Source organism: Camponotus vicinus, unplaced genomic scaffold (assembly GCF_025532165.1).
Source record: "Camponotus vicinus isolate PSW18456_S1 unplaced genomic scaffold, iyCamVici1.0 SCAF_10, whole genome shotgun sequence".
In the NCBI taxonomy this organism is placed as follows: Eukaryota; Metazoa; Arthropoda; class Insecta; order Hymenoptera; family Formicidae; genus Camponotus; species Camponotus vicinus.
In genome coordinates this window covers 7,001,754-7,020,513 of record NW_028141946.1, presented here as the reverse complement: position 1 = coordinate 7,020,513, position 18,760 = coordinate 7,001,754, and the positions used below count along the sequence as shown (strand labels likewise).

Genomic DNA, 18,760 nt, shown 5'->3' with positions numbered 1-18,760 from the left:
AAAATTGTATTATGGATTGCCTTATTATTTGACCTTGGTTTTGACGTTACCTATCACCCTTTCTTGAGAGATAAATAAATTTGCGTTACGGGTGTTTGGTCAATTTCACACATTTTCGAATTTTAGCTCGGAGGGAGGTTCATTTGCGGACCCATGTTCATAAGAAAAAAAGTAATATATATATATATATATATATATATATATATATATATATATACACGTGTGTGCGTATGTGTGTGTATGCTTTCATATATTTGAGAATTAATTGACTTATTAAACTATCTTTGTATTTATAACATTTACATTCGATATTCTTTGAATTTATCATATCATTGAATTTCATCATCATTTACGATCTTTTTATAATAGATTTGTTGTTGATTTTTCTGAATAAAATTAATTAAACTTTTAATTATAAAACTTGTTCTTTGATTTTTATTTCATTGCTATAGAAATTTCAAGTAATAAACTTTTATTAATTTGATCAGATGCAACATCTTTCCACAAGTTCCTAAAAAAATAGTATAGTAAGTGATAGGGATTGAAAAAGAATTTTTTGATATATTGCAGAAAAGTTTCTCTAAGAGAATTAATTGTCCAATTATATTTATACTCTGCGCTAATTATGTTGTTCTTTTACTAAAAAAAAATCTAGAATAAAAGGGTAAGAATGACAAAATACAGATAGAGAAGGAATCCAGGATAAGGATAAAAGTCATAAAATTTTCATCATTTTATACGTCTTAACTATAAATACTATCAACTGTATTGAAGCCTATTTTAATTTTTAATTTTTATATAATGTATGCTTATTAACACGGAATACTAATTTTTGATTAATTTTCTTTTAAAAATCTGTCTCCTTTTTAGGTATAGTAGCCATTTGCATTATGAAGATTACAAATGTGGAAATTGTCATGAAGAACTGAAAGAAAATATGTAAATAAAATTTTTTGTACAAAAAAATTACATATACAATACAGTATTGTAAACTTGCATCTTTGTACGTTAATCTAGTCTTTACCATATAACAGGATATAATAATAAAGATATCATATAAAAGATATAATAAAAAATTATTATCTAAAATTATTTATAAAATAATGTGAAAATAAAAAGGTACAAAAAGAGATACATATAAGAATTATAAACAATGTAAGAACCTTTCGTAAAAGATCATTGCCAAAATAGAAGAGACCTAGTCCTGTGAATTTCAGCGGATGATATATAATTTGTAAAGAAAATTGATAAATCTGCGCATAAATAGAATAATTAAAAATTTAAATGACTTAGTTGGTTTATTTTTATTATAGAAATATATTTTACCTCATCACGAACATCAGCATACCGAAGAAAATCTGTCAACTGATGAATTATTTTTTCTATTTTGTTAGCCTAAAATCGCGATAATTTATTATTAATAAACAAATAAATACAAAATAAAAAAGTAACAAATAAATAAATAAATATATATTTAAATATATATATATATTTACAGGATTGAAATTTGCGAGAATTTACCTTAGCGCTGACGTTCTCGCAGACATAATTTAAGCAGAAGAGTCTGGCTAATTGCAACATTACCCAAAAAGACGCATTAAACCAGGTAAATGATGTAAATAGAAAGTGACCCTTCGTTCGCACATGCATAATAATATAATAACATAATTTTGTCATATATACGAAATAGACTACTATTTTCATAATCAATTGTGGGCCGAATATTACATTTAATTCACGAGCGATTTGACATAATTCCAGATGGACATGCCTATAAAAGAACAAAATTTAATAAAAGTTAATGAAAGAATGAAAAAATAAATTTTACGACGATCTGTATGAAGAAATCATTTCTCTATTGTTTGCATAAATCCAATTATTTCTATATAAAATGCATTATTTTTATTGATAGATTATATTTAAATCAATGTCTATCCGTATACTTTTTTTATTTTGATTTACATTGAAGTCCACAGTATGCACTTGTATTTTTCAGTATACATGCTACATCCTCGAGTAGTCAGCATAGATTTTTTCCATGTATATCTCAATCCATATTCTTTTTTAATCAATAGACATCTCATATGCTCGTTTACTTTGTCAAATCTAGTGCCAATATACCTGTTAGAAGAACGAATTTTAATTATATAATAATTAAAATGTATAATAACAAAACAATTGTGACTATATGTAATTACTCAAAATGTAAATGATCTACAGTAAAATGTTTTGTTTGCAAAATAAACATGAATTATATTTCTCTTTTTTCAAACATTTTTATTAAAGAATACTAGATTCTCCTCTTCTAAAAATATAATCTTCTTTAGTGTATTATTTTTTTTAGAATAATTACTATTTTATAAAATACATGTATTAAAACAATAAATAACTAGATTTATTAACGAACAAATAGTGCACATTTAGATATAATATAATATAAATGTTATAATGGTATAATACAATACAAACCACAGAAAAGTCATAAATAATATATCTTCAAATATGTTGACGTGATTAAAATGATTTATAATGTAAGGTATAATCATGCATCGATGATCCTTTACTGCGTAAAACCACCAAATGCTGTCACATGTATTTCCTATATAAGTAGACACGAACCATCCTATTAATATTCTTTTCACATATACATGTAACTGTCGATATATCTTGGGAGTACCTAATCCTTTTAACGTGTCATCCACAGCAGCAAGTCTTTTCAAAAATATTTGAAATCTCTAAATAATATTAGACAATACAATTTTATAACTAAATATTATAATGAATAGTTAATTATTATGTATAGCGTTAGGATCGTATTATAAGAATAGTATTAATATATATTACATAATAAACTATAAATTATAAATTATAAAATTATGAAAATATCATCCTTTTAAAAATAACATTTATTACATAAAGTATTACATTTTTCTAAGTATTATATTACAAATTACAGATATACATATTTACCTTGTTTTGATATACATTCGTAACAATAGATGTAATAGTAGCAAGAATGCCAATCTGCATATAAATTATACTACCAGTTGATTGAAACCATATCTCTACCTTAAGTATTGTCACTATATAATAATAAAAACATCCATAAGCAGTCCATATTGTTATATTGTAAAAAATACGTAAATAAAGTTTCTTTGGAGAATAGACACATAAACCGAGAATTGAAGCGGTTAGGAGTAATGGATATACAGCCTTTTCTATGGTATTTGGCATAGTCATCACTCTCACAGTTTCTGTCGCAAACTAACATGGACTATCTATTCGAACTCATTTAATTGAAGTCATTCATTAAAGAGATAGAATAATGCATAGTAAAAATGTCAAATCATCATTTAATTCTTCATAAATACAGAATGACGTAGTTGATCAATATCATCAGATAATATTAATGTCGATAACAAACGATCTCATAATGCTATCCTTATAATTTTACACTATTGTTTAATTAATATTATATCAGTATAATCCATAAATAATCTTAATGTATTCTTGCAATGTTAGATTCGATAAAGTGCTAGTTAATTGTAATTATAAATCAATTAAGATTAATAATTATCTTTAATTGCACCATGATGATCAGGAGCTTTATAATCGTCACGCAAAACTGGAAAAAAACTTTAATCAATTAACTTTTATTAAATGTGAAAATAGCATTTCATTGGAAATATCAATAAATTAATGTAAGTTAACAACCGAAAAAATCATTATACTTCATGTGATAATGAGAAACAGTAGAAACAAGTTTTGATGAAAAAATATTAAGAAAGAGAAATTTCATTCAATTATTATAAATTATAAAAAACAATATAAAATGAAATGGAAAGAGATAAATGCAAACCTTTCGAAGGAAGTCATTGCCAAAGTAGAAGAGACCCATTCCATTAAATTTCAACGGATGAAGCATTATTTGCAAAGTAAATTGAGATATCTGTACACAAGAAACGTTATTTTACTTAAACAATTTCATTTACTACATTTACTTATTGCTATATCAATATTTTTTTACCTCCTTCCAAACATCTGCATATCGAATAGAATTTGTAAGTTGATGAATTGTTTTGTCAATTTCGTTAGCCTGAAATTTGAATAGGATTTATTACATCAAATATATATCTTTATTAAAAATTGCGCATTATTTTACCTTAACTGTTACATTCTCACAGATATAATTTACAGCGCATAACTTTACTGAAAATAGAAAGACCCATAGACTGAGACAAAGCCAGGAGTATATTTGTATTTCTTTTTGTTCCTGCATTAGGAATATGTATAAATAATAGCACAATACTGTTAAAAACAAAAGATAGGATGCCATTTCAAAAGTCATTTGTGTTCCAAATATACGGTTTATCTCGCGAGTAAGACGGCATAATTCCAAATGAAGCTGCCTGTTAAAGAACACTTTTTGTTACGAGAAAAAATGGAGATGAAAACTCATATAATTTGGAAGATTTGAATAATTTTTATAATTTTTACTATTCTTATAATTTTCAGAAATAGAGTTTTATTCAAATTGCATTATCAAGTTTATATCGACTCGATAATTTATGTCATATGTATACGTGTCAAGATTTACATTGTAGTCCATAATGTTTGCTTGCAATTGTCAATGCATAAAGTATTTCGACGAATAGCTATTATAGATTTCTTCCATGTACATCTCAGCCCATGCTTCTCTTCCACCAATAAACATCGTACATACTCGTTTACTTTTTCAAATCTGGTACCAATATACCTAATATTGCAAAACATCTTTCAAAAATTATATAATATATAGCAAAATTTTCGACTTGTATATATATTTGTAAAAAGCAAGCCTTTTTAATAAATGTAATCCACTTTGTGAAAAAATTTTTATATTGAAGTAGCTATAGAATGTCACACACATACACACAGACAAAAACTTTTTTAAATTTTGAATAAAAATATTATTTTAGAATGTGGTAATTATATATAGTCATATTATTAATTAATAAGCAAATTGCAAAAATGGCATTGACTTATAAAGACAAGAAGTAGATATTAGTTGATATACATGTCTATATTTCTATTTATTTTCTTTATCATATTATATGTATATTTAAAATATGAATATTGCAAAAACTGTATGTAATATATAAAGTTAATATATATATATGTACATTGTAAATATTATACAAACCATAAGAAAAAAATAAATAATAAGTCCAGAAATGTATTGATATGAAGACAGTAATTTAGTATGTGAGATAAAAATAATCCCCAAGAAGCAGTTTCTTTTCTATTTAACCAATATATCATGTCAAAAAAGTTTACAACAAGACTATGTACGATCCAACCAATTATCACTCGTTTTGACAACATATGCATCTTTCGATATATTTTTGGAGTGCCGAGCTCTTCCAAAGTATCATCTATTGCAGCAAATTTTATTAGACATATTTCAAATCTCTAAAACAATATTAGAGACAATTCAAAAACAATTTATGCCATGGTAAAACAATCATGTATAAAAATAATTACGTAAAAATATTTAAAATCTTTAAAGGCATTATTTATGTGCTTAACTTTTTTAAGTATCTTTAATTTACACAAAATTTGTGACATATGCAGATATATATATATATATATATATATATATATATATTGAGAATTGAAATAAAAATCAATTATGCTCAAAAACATTGTCAGATATATTTAATATTATAAAACACAAATATATAAATTTATTTATAAATTTAATATTTTAATATAAATATACTCCTGGACAAAATTAACGCATAATTTTTTTTTCACTTTTTTTTTAAAAGCTGATATTTAAATTTTAACGAAAAATTTTAAAGAAAAAATGAAAAAAAATTATGCGTTAATTTTGTTCAGGAGTATATTTGAAAGATGATTGCGTATGTGTGTACCTTCTGATAATAAAAATTCATAATTATGGATATAAATAAAGAGAAGATGTTAATTGCTATAACAATCATATTAATAAAGGTAGGATATATTACTTTTAATGTAAAAAAATTTAAGATATAGAAAAAGAAATAAGCGTAGATGAACCAGATTATTAAAGAATATATCATGCTAAAATATACGATCCATCGTATCTTTAATTCTGATTGTTTTATAGGATAGACACCTAAACCCATAATAAAACACATTATAAGAAAAGGACGTAAAGCCTGTTGAATAGTGATTGTCACCATAATCGTCACTATCACATGATCAAAATAACACTGTTTGAACTCACTTGCTAGATGCTTTGCGATCGCATCGTAATGGGATAGCTGATTTTCATAATTGTAACATATTTATATTTTTCCAGCACTTGTAGATATTAAAATAATCGATTTGTTTTAACAAACAAGAAGCAGATGAATTTTTCATACTGCAAATTATCAAAATAATGCTAGTAATTCAAAATTTTCACGTGTTTTATTGCACAAAGCACACAAAAAATACAATATTATTTTTCATAATATTCTTATACATAAAATGATTTTTATTATCGTATTCTATATTTCATACACATATGATAATATTAGCATATACAGGGTGTCCCAAAACTAACGCTTGATATTTTAAAGGCAGATTCTCTGGCCAATTTAAAAACGATTTTTCCTCAGCGAAAATGTCGCGGCACTAATAGTTTTCGAGTTATAAACGATTGAAAATAAAGAGTTTTTCGCAAACTAAGGCTTATGGGAATAAAATATTAATAAAGTCACATTCTTTAGTTAATTTTAGGTAGAGTTTACTTTAATAGAATTTTAATTTAAGGCTTAGTTAGAAAGATACATGATGACAAAAATTGGGAATATGCAAAAAATAATTATCTCCCTCGACATTTTCGCTGAGGAAAAATCGATTTTAAATTGGCCAGAGAACCTGCCTTTAAAATATCAAGCATTAGTTTCGGGACACCCTGTATAATAAAATAATGAAACTCTATAACCTATAGAGTTGTCTTTTAATTTTAATATCAATTTATAACAATAATGTAATAAAATAATAAAAATAGAAAAAAGTACATATACAAAAATGCTTCTAACATTTGTAAAGATATAAAAATTTATATCTATTTACAGATTTGTCTCTGTTTTTTTCTTTTTTGATTTCATACTTTTACGCTTTTATACTTCTGAAAGAATAATGTCTTATTGATGTAAGATATAAGTTATTAAAACATAGAAATTCGTGATGACGTCATGAGTAAATCTTTTCAGATGGACAGAGACATGCAAACATATGTTAATATGATCCAGAAAAAAATAAAAAAACTAAAAGAGATTCGTAAATAAATAAATAAATCTCTCTCTCTCTCTCTCTCTCTCTCTCTCTCTCTCTCTTTCTCTGGGATATTTTCCAATTTTATAAAATCTAATTTTTTAAAACTTCCAATTTAACAATTTTAACTAAATGTAATTTTAGACTAAATTTTATAATAGTTTGTTTTTATTAATCTAATAATATATAATTTTATAAACATAAACTAGTTTCAGATCAGTATCAAGATAATTTACAATTATTTTTGTGTTTGCTATTTGTTTTAAATAAAGTTTTGTTTTTATCTTGCTACTGACTTATTAAAGAAGCAATATATCCGAGTAACTTATTGACGAATAAAAGCATAGCTGAATAATAACAAAATTATAATTCATTCACAAAATAGAAATAGAATTAAAAAGACAAAAATAAATCATATTGCATTTCTAAATAGTTTTATAATAAACTATATATTAAAGTTTGATAAAACGAGTAAAATAAGTTTTCATAAATCTTTAAGCATTAAAAAATATGATTAAAAAGATAAAATAATTTTTTGTTTACTTCTGATATTTTATTATTGTTTTAAATGTAAAATAAATGTGTTTATTGTAAAAATGTATATAAATGTGTACTTTTGGGTTCAACACACAAAATAAAAATATTTACATGATTTGTTAGTCTGTTTTTAATTATAATTGCATGTTTGTTTTTAATTATAATTACATCAGCTTCAATGTAGCGACCTTATTGATATAATTAAGGAAAATAATATTAACGCATTTTTATGAAATGTTAAATATTATATGATAGATTGGTTTGTAGTTTTCAGGACGTATTTTTTCAATTTCCTGACATTTGCAATATGATGATCATGAATGTTACAATTTTCATGCAGAACTAGAAAAAGAAACGTATTAATTTTAATTAACTTTCACTACATGTGCAATTGAGTAATGGATAATTTAAAATTTAAAATAATTTAAAATAATTTAAAATTTTGTATATTTATTTTTATGAGTACTACATACATTCGCAAAAAAAGTTTGCAATGTAAATTTCAATATTCTATAAATAAAACAATTTTCTAAATTTCTACAATTTATGATATAAAACATGAGATAAAAAGATGAAATAATAAAAAATAGTATAAATGTAAAAATAAACCTTTCGGAGAAAGTTGTTGCCTAAGTAAAAGAGACCCATTCCAGTGTATCTCAACGGATGATGCATTATTTGAAAAGTAAATTGATACATCTGTGTGTAAATAAATCATTAATTTCAAACAATTCAAAATTTTTATTTCATTATTAAAAAATGTCTTACCTCTTTTCCAATATTATTATATCGAAGAGCACTTGTTAGTTGGCAAATTATTTTGCCAATTTTATTAGCCTAAAATATTTAAAATTTATTACGGTTAAATATTTTTTTATTGAAATCTATATGATTTTACCTTAATACTGACAGTCTCACAAATATAATTTATAATGCAAAGTCTTGATACAAAAGTGAAACTCCAAAGAGCGTAGCCAATCCATGCAGTTATTGGTGCTTCCTCATGTACTTTCTGTATTAGCATTCCATATAAATAATGACACATTGATGTGAGGAAAAATAAGTAAGATGCCATTTCAAAAACTATCTGGATTTCGAACATTCCATTCAATTCACGAGCAATGCAACATAATTCTAAATGAAGATGCCTGTTGACAAATTTTATCATATAAAAATTGAGCATTTTAAATGAGAAATGGTTATGATAATTTATCGTTCATAAAGTTAAGTTTGTATTGAATCACTGATCTACGCAAATGGGTAAGTGTACCGATTTACATTAAGCACCATAACACTCGCTTATCGTAATTATCAGTACGTGTGATATATCGATAAACGATGACTACTGGTTTCTTCCATTTATTCCTCAATCCATACTGTTCTTTCACTAGTAGATGTTGCATATGCTCATTTATCTTGTCAAATCTATTGTTTATATAGCTGTATTATAAAAAAAATGCTTTAGAAATAATAAAATTTTCTATTTTTATTGAAAGACATATATCAACATTTATTTTCAAAACAAAAATAATCTAATATATTTCAATTACTTTTATATTTATATTGTTATATAATAATATACTATATTTATCATCAGAAAAACTTTTTAAATGTTTAGTAAAAGTATTGAAAGAATTATTTATTTTCTCTCATGATTATATTTCATCACTTATTAAGAAGAAAAATTGAAAAAATAGCTTTATACATTTAATATATTAAAAATAAAAATTAATGATAAATGCATAGACACATAGTTATATTTAATTTTTTTAAGTAAATAAATATAATTAATATACAAACTATAAGAAGGTGATAAATATTAGATCCATGAATACATTGACGTGAAAACAATAATTATATAGATGAGGTAAAATATATATCCAAGAAGAAATTTTTTCTCTGTTCATCCACCATAATGTATCGTAAAAATTCAAGACAAAGGTGTGAATAATCCACCCAATCACCACTCTTTTAGACCACATATGCATCTTTTGATATATCTTTGAAGTTCCCAACTCTTCCAAAGTATTGTCCACAGCAGCAAGTTTTCTCATAAATATTTGAAATTTCTAAAATAATAGATAACGATTTGAAAAGATATGTACGATGCTATCATCTTTTATAATATAAAACATAGATTGTGTAAAAAATGAATGTTTATACAATAGAATATATCAATATCAGATTCTATGTTGAAAATTACGGAAGCGTAATGATTTTATCATACTATAATATTATAATTAATATAAATCTAAATATGTATACATAATTATATAGAACACGATTAAATAAAAATATACATAAATATTTACCTTATCATGATATATATTAAGAATCGTAGATATATTTGCGATTATCATATTAATTCCCATATTAATTATTATAATATTAGTCCGAAATATTGATATCAGTGAATGAGAACTCATTCCATAGTATAAAAAATACCAATAAATAAACCATATTGTTAAAGAATACAGAATGCTTAAGTATGTAATCCATTTAATCTCCGGTCTAGACTTTTTTAGAGGATAGACACCTAAACCGACAATAAAACACATAATAAAAAGAGGTCGTACTGCCTGTTGGATCGTGGTCGTCATTGTCATTGCAAAATAACACTGTCAATTTAATAAAACTCATTTATAGTATTCATACGCGTTGCAATTATAACAATTTACAATGTTATTAATTTTTCCACCATCATAATACATGTTCTTTCCAGCACTTACGCATATTAAGATAATCGATCCGCTCTGTTAAAAAGATGATTTATTATTAAACATGCAATTAAAACTATTGAAATTTTAACTTTGTAATAAGATAATAGTATAATTACGATAAGAAAGGGACAAAGAAAAAGATTTATTTGTAAAGTTTGTGAAAATATAAAAAGTAGTTTTATTAAAGTGAGATATACATATCATTACAACATAGAAATGTATAAGATTTTATGATAAGTCTTTTCAGTTATACTATGTTAAAATGACCTATATGTATGTAATTATTTTTGCTTTCGTTGTGTGTTAGTTCTAAATAAGATTTTATTTCTAACTTTATATGAATATGCTATTAATATATTACTATTATTATAATATAAATATATTATTATAATATATTAATGCATTTAAAATAATTCAACGATGAACATGTTTCTAATAATGATAAAAATGCATTTACAAAGTAATAAAATCAAATCTCAAAAAATAAATTCAAATTATATTTAAATCATATTTATTATCATTTTAATGTAGCAATAACATAGTAAATTTTGTCTTTTAATTAACTATATTAAAAATTAATAATAACAAAGTAAAACTTAATTTAAATATCATTAATTATCATAAAATATTATAAATCTAAAATATTTTTGTTTATTCTTAATGTTCTATTATTATCAATTTGTAACAAAAAAATATGCTTGTTACAAAATTTCGTCTAGCGCCAAAAATAATAAAATAGATAATTAAAAAATGTTGTATAATCTTGGATCATGGTTGATCATGGTCATTTTCATCGTAAACTAACATAGAAATTGAACGTTCCTTCATATTCATTTGTGTCGTGCATATTATAATTATGTCGATTCGCAATGATAATTTTTTTCTATAATTTAGATATGTATCTACTAGCACTTACGCATATTAAAATGATCGATCCGCTGTAATGAATGAAAGAGAAGTAATTTATTAAATTTTTTGCACATTATCAAGATTATTCAAAGAGTATCGTTAATATTCGTGTTTCTCTGTTTGTGAAGCAAAAAATTTCAATGTTATTCTCGTCAATGTTATCTTATATAATGCTTTTTTGTTTTACTAACATAAGTATCATAATATTTTACACACACACACACATACACATAAGCATATGTAATAATGCCATTTCTTAAATCAATATTTGATATAATAATGTAATATTATAATTAGAGAAGAAAAAAAGAGAGAGAGAGAGAGAGAAATAGAAAGAGAAAGTTGGAAAATAGGAAAAGAAAAGAAAAGAATATTTATAACATACAAAAATTTATGTTAATTTTGTCTTTATTTCTATCTTTCAAATAAAATAAACACAATAATTTCCCAAAAATTATTACAAAGTATACAAATATACCATGATAATAAATATTGTAAAAAGTTATGCAATAATTTAATTGTTCTCTTACATGACTATGAAAAAATTATCTAAAACCAAATAAAAACTGTATATATATACTTTATACACTATATATATACATATATATAGTATATAAAGTATAAATTTTATAAAATTTATTACATTTTACATTTTCTCAGTATATTTTCTAGTTAATAATGCTACTTAGTACAAATCATTGTTCGTAAAATTAAAAAATTGTTATAGTAATAATTGTATTTCATGTTAAATTTGTTTAAATGTTCTATAAAAAACTAAGATACATTACATGAAAAGAAACAAATTATAAAAATTAAATTAGCAAGTAACTCACATATACATATACATATAAATTACACCTTAAATATTTTTATATATTCAAATATATATTTTTATCTTAATCAATAATTCTTTAATGTGTCATATCAATTTGTGCTTGTTAACGAGTTAATTGATATATTGTTTTCTCTTAAGTATTGGTATATACTTTGTGGTATCGTGGCCATTTGTATTATGAGAATCACAAATGTTATTAAACTCATAATAAGCTAAAAAAAAACGTGTAAATTAAATTTCTTTCTAAATAAAAAATTTCATAACAAAGATTGTAAAGTAATTATATTTCAAAAAAGGAGTGGAAGAGAGAGAGAGGGAGAGAGAGAGAGAGAGAGAGAGAGAAAGAGAGAGGAAGAGGGAAGAGAAAGAGAGAGAGAAGAATAAGAGATCAACGTTTCTGAATATCTATTTATAAAATATAAATTTCCGTAATCTAATTGAATAAAATAATAAAGATATTAATGCAATATGAAAAGAATATAAAGCTTATAAAAAATATAAATCTATAATGTGGCATAATAATTTATAATTTTTGATCTGATAAAATATAAAATATACATATATAAAGATAAATACATATATATAGGAAAACTAACTCTTCGTAAAAGGCCGTTGCCAAAATAGAATAAACCCAATCCAGTAAATTTTAATGGATGACATACCATTTGCAACGTAAACTGATAAATCTGCATATATATAGATTATTATTATTTAAACAATTTATTTTAAACACTTACAGTTTTTTAACATTTGCTTTTATTATAAAAATTTATTTTACCTCGTCACGGACATCAGCATATTGAAGAAAATCTGTCAGTTGATGAATAATTTTTTCCATTTCATTAGCCTAAAAAATAATCAATAATTATATATATAATAATATATACATTTATATATATAATAATTATATTAAAATTCAAGAATTTACCTTAGCGCTGACACTCTCGCAAGCATAATTTAAACAAAAGAGTGTAATTCCATGTAAAAGCAACCACATTTGTATATTAAGCCACTGAATTGGCGAGAGAAGGTAAAACTTTGTTCGTATATGTAGATACAAAAACCAACAATATTTCATAAAACATATCATACAATTTATCATTTCCATAGTCATCTGTATTCCGAATATTCCATTTAATTCGCGAGCGATTTGACATAATTCTAAATGAAGATGCCTATTAAAAAATAAGATTTGTTAATAAGAGAGCATAGAAAAATATATGTATAGAGAGAAAAGAATTATCATATAGTATTCGCATAAATTTCTACTGATTTCCAAATGCACTAGCTTTATTGTTAAATCTAAATTAGTTTTATTAGTTTTGTTGTTAAATCTTCAGAAATTAAAGACTTATCTGACCAAATTTGTGTACTAATTTACATTGATGTCCATAATACACGTTTATAATAGCTATTACATATATTTCTATGAATGGTCAATATAGTTTTTCTCCATGTACATCGTACTCCATATTCCTCTTTTACCAATAGATATCTTATGTGTTCGTTTATCTTATCAAATCTGTTACCAATGTACCTACGTCATAGTAGAAAAGCTTACACAATCTCAAAATATGCACAAAACATAAATCATTTAATATAATTAATGTTTGTTTAATTAGAGTTAAATTTTTATATAAATTGACTATATTTTTTTGATATAAAAAATTACAGAAATGGAAAGAAAGATAAATGATATTTTAATTTGCGTAAATTACGCATGAATTATTATTCTCTTAAAATTATTTTTATTAAAAAGTATTAAAAAATCTTTGTCTAATAAAGAATTTCATATTCAGTACCAATAATTTCATAATATATATGTATTTATATAATTAAAGTATTAGTTATTTTGTTTATCTTGATTAAAAACATCATAAAATACATTATTCGGAAATAATACTAACCACAGAAGAGTTGCAAGTAATAAATCCATAAATATATTGACGTGAAAATGATAGTTTAAGATATAAGGTAAAATCAAGTATCGACGATCTTCTATTTCACTCCACCATATACACATCATATCAGTTATATTTACTAAATTTACAAACACTAACCAACCAATTAATACTCGTTTCACATACGTATACAGTTTGTGATACGTCTTTGAAATGCCTAATTTTTCTAACGTATTGTCTACAGCAGCAAGTCTTTTTATAAATATTTGAAATTTCTGAATAATATTAAGAAATAATTCAGGATACATACTTATTTTTTTATAATATAAAACATAATTGTGCAAAAATTACGTGGAAAATTATCCACCATAATCTGTATAAGGTATTAATTTGATAATTTGATTATTTCTATTATATAATTTGATTATTTTTATTATTAATTAACTTCATTATTAAAGATAAATATATATACACACCTTGTTATAATAAATATTCACGATAATAGATATGATGATGACGAAGATCGAAATCAGTGTATTGATTGCAGTAGAGATTTCCAGGTACCATTCCGCTTTAAGATCGATTATTAGGTAAAAATAAAGATAAATATAAACGATCCAAATTGTCAGATCATAAAAAATATTTAAGTAAGTTTTTATGGGAAAGTAAACACCCAAACCAAGAACAGCAAAAGTCAAGAGCAAAGGATGTAAAGCTTGTTCTATAGTAATCATCATAATCACTCTCGTAATTTCTGAAGTAAACTGACATAGCATATTTGTACGAACTCATTTAGCCGGTACATAGTTCATTTATCAAAAAAGTGGAATAATATACAGTTGAACCAATACATTAGCGCTCTATTTTTTCATCATTTAATTCTTTTATAAACATACACAAAATCGAAGTCGATCGATTTCGCTGAACAATATTAGTGTTAATAATTAATAAACAGTTTTTCATAAAGGTAAAGGCTAAAATATTTAATATATAACATTTTATTATATAAAATTGTATGAAAGACCAAATATTAAGTAGCGACATTTCTTACACTAGAATTTTTTACTTTTGTGTCTTCATATATAGTCAATAATTTTAATATTTTAAATTTTAAATTTTAATATTTTTATGTGTTAAAGTATATTCCTCCATTTTTACTTCTAATTATTGAACGTCAAGCATATATTAATGTGTTAAGAAAGCATCATTATTATTTAAACAATTAGATATTTGCTAACCATTTTTCATACACATATTATAATATAATAAAACAAAAATCTACATCGTAGAGCGATTTTGGTAATTATTCATGGTACTAATATTTGCTTCGTACACGAGAAAATACGCGAAAAATAAATTAATAGCATTATTTCAGTATTGTGCAACATATAAAATTTACAAATGAATTAAATCCTTTGTTCGTAAGAATAAATCAATAGTTTTAATACGCGCAAGTGCTGTAAAAAATGCATATTGCGATTATGAAAATCCATTATTGTTATGATGAATAAGCGCGATGTGCTTGATGAAGAAATATAAGAAATACAGACAATCAATGTTAGTTTGTAATACTCGACGATCATGGTAACTACTATTCAACAAGCTTTGCGTCCTTTTTTAATTACATACTTCATTATGGGATTGAACTTCTATCCTATGAAACAATCATCATCTAAGATTCCATGGATTAAATACTTAAGTATCTTATATTCTCTAATAATTTGGTCCGTCTATGCTTGTGTTTATAACCACTCATTGACTTTACTTAAATTCAAGATATTATATCCATCCATAATACATTTGATTCCTGTCATCAGTAACAACATTACTACGATTGTATCTGCAATTATGAATATCTATTATCAAGAGGTAGAAGAGAGCATATTTTTAGTACACATTTTTATTATATAAAATAATAATAATTAAATTATCTATATATTATACACCATATAAATATTAATTACATTAATTGATAATTTTAAAATTTTTAATATATACAATAATCTTTCAAAAATTCTTTTAAAACAGTACTTTTCAAGCTTTTTTAAATATTTGTGCATAATAATGTATTGTAATAATAATTATGTTTTGTATAATATGGAAAAATGATACACATTTATAGATACATTTTGAAACGTCTAAATGTCCTAAATTGTTTTAGAAATTTGAAATGTGCATAAAAAGGCTTGCTGCAATAAATGATACTTTGGAACAATTGGGCACTCCGCAGACCTATCAAAAGATGCATATGTATTCGAAACAATTAGTAATTGGATGGATTGTATACGTCTTTATTGGGAACTTTTATGATGCAATGCTATGGCAACTGAATGTAACACCAGAAATTACCTGGACATTATTTCTACCTTACATACTAAACTATTGTTCGCATATTAATGCATTCGTAGATTCATTATTTATTTTTTTTCTATGGTTGGTATTTATATGTATTCATATACAATGTTACATATAATCATATATATATATAATCAAACTAATAAATATCTATTTGTATTTATACTTAGACACATTTTAGATCTACATAAAGTCTGTTAGTCTCTCTCTCTCTCTCTCTCTCTTTCTTTCTCTCTCTTGCAAAATTTTATTTCATTATTATAAAAAAATGTATTTATCATTTAAAAATGATATTTTCCATCATTTTTAATAAAAACTTAAAAAAAATTCCTTTTAAATTAATATATAATCTTTTCACAATATTTACAATACATATAATTATATATAAAACATTAGTTTTTAGACATAAAATTAAAAATTAAAAGATTTATTGAAAGTTAAAAATTAATGAGATATTTATTATATGACATAGGTATATTGGTACTAGATTTGACAAAGTAAACGAGCATATGCAACATTTATCGAACGAGAAACACGTACCGAAATATAAATGGAAAAAACCTATAATTACCCTTCAATATGTTATTTGCACTGATGATTATAAGCGAACATTGTGGACCTTAATGTAAATTTAAAAATGATATATTTTAATTGATATATTTTATTTCCAATGATATATTTTAATGATATATTTTATTTCCATATTTTGATCCATCTAATGTTAATTAAAATCTAATATTAATTAGAATAAAATATAAACTATATTTATAAAATATAACACAATATTTATCAAGATTATCAATAATAAAAATTTTTCATAAGTTTTTATAACATGTGAAAACAATTCTTATGCTTATTTGTATAATAAAATATGTTTCTTAACAGGCATCTTCATTTAGAATTATGCCGCATTGCTCGCGAATTTAACTTAATATTCGGAATGCAAATGACTTTTGCAATGGTATCTTATATTGCAAACATAACACTCATGTGTTTTGGTTTAAATATATTTGTAATGCAATATCAAGAGATATCATTATATTACTGGTTTGGTATATGCTGCTGGATCTCGATATTTGTAATAAGACTTTATATAATAAATTATATTTGCGAATGTGTTAAGGTTAAGGTAAAACTATGCAAATCTCAATAAAATATATATTAAATTAATATAATACGTTAAATGTATATTCCATAATATTAAATTCGAAATTTTAGGCTAGAAAAATTGATAAAATATTTCATCAACTAACAAATATTATCCAATACGCTGACGTTTGGAAAGAGGTAAGCAAAATGTGTATAAATATGTGTATAAAATGTTTATAAATGTATGATAAATAAATGAGATAAAATTAAAATAATGATTATTTATCTACAGATTAATCAGTTTATTTTGCAAGCAATACAACATCCGTTAAAATTTACTGGAATGGGTCTCTTCTATTTTGGCATTAACTTTCTTCGAAAGGTTCACTTTCATAGACTTTCTTCCACTATTTTATTTTTGTGCCATATATTAAATAATTAAATCATATTATTAAATTAAGAAAATAAATTCTATAAATTGATGTAATGTTGTTTCCAAAATTCTTATATTATCTTTCTTATATTTCTTATACTATCTTTTCACTGCATACCTTCTTCTATGTTCAATTTTTAATTTCTAATTTATTATAATACATTTCAATAAATTATTATTTTTATATGCAGCAGGACTTTTAATTGACATGTTTTCTTTCAGCTTTGCACGACAATTTTAATGTACGTGATTATTATGATACAAATGAAAGTACGTCTGTTTTAAATATGTAATAATTTGTTTGTAAAGAAGACGATAATTGGCATATCATTAAGTAATATCGTAATAATATATCAAGATTATTATGTATGTAATTATATCAAGATTAACTATCATTTAGTTTTGTAAACTATTATATATCTGGCATAATATTTTATTTGACAAACTAATCATGTAATGTATATACATATATTATTAAACTATATATTATTAAATATAAATATCGTGTACAAGATTCTTTGAAAAATTTATAAATGTTTTTAAATATTATATATGTACATAAAAGAATATAAATAAGAATATAAATTTATAAATATATTTATGTAATATATAGACTTAAAAATATTAAAAATAAGAATTGAAAACGTTTTAGAATAATTGTAAAATATAATTAATAAAATAAATATTTAAAATG

General features: G+C 23.6%; 1 protein-coding gene across 1 annotated transcript; it reads right to left on the bottom strand.

The window, feature by feature from the left end:
- Positions 1 to 847: 847 nt before the first annotated feature.
- LOC145960832 (uncharacterized) lies at positions 848 to 14,926 on the bottom strand. The gene is made up of 14 exons (XM_083080531.1): positions 14,666 to 14,926; positions 14,541 to 14,562; positions 14,196 to 14,427; positions 13,670 to 13,825; positions 13,217 to 13,463; positions 13,067 to 13,135; positions 12,885 to 12,974; positions 5,916 to 6,287; positions 5,183 to 5,451; positions 4,598 to 4,756; positions 4,163 to 4,409; positions 4,028 to 4,096; positions 3,860 to 3,949; positions 848 to 925 (listed from the first exon to the last, which is right to left on the bottom strand). The coding sequence occupies exons 1-14, from the start codon at positions 14,924 to 14,926 to the stop codon at positions 848 to 850; spliced, it is 2,361 nt and encodes a 786-aa protein (XP_082936657.1).
- Between the last annotated feature and the right edge of the window lie 3,834 nt (positions 14,927 to 18,760).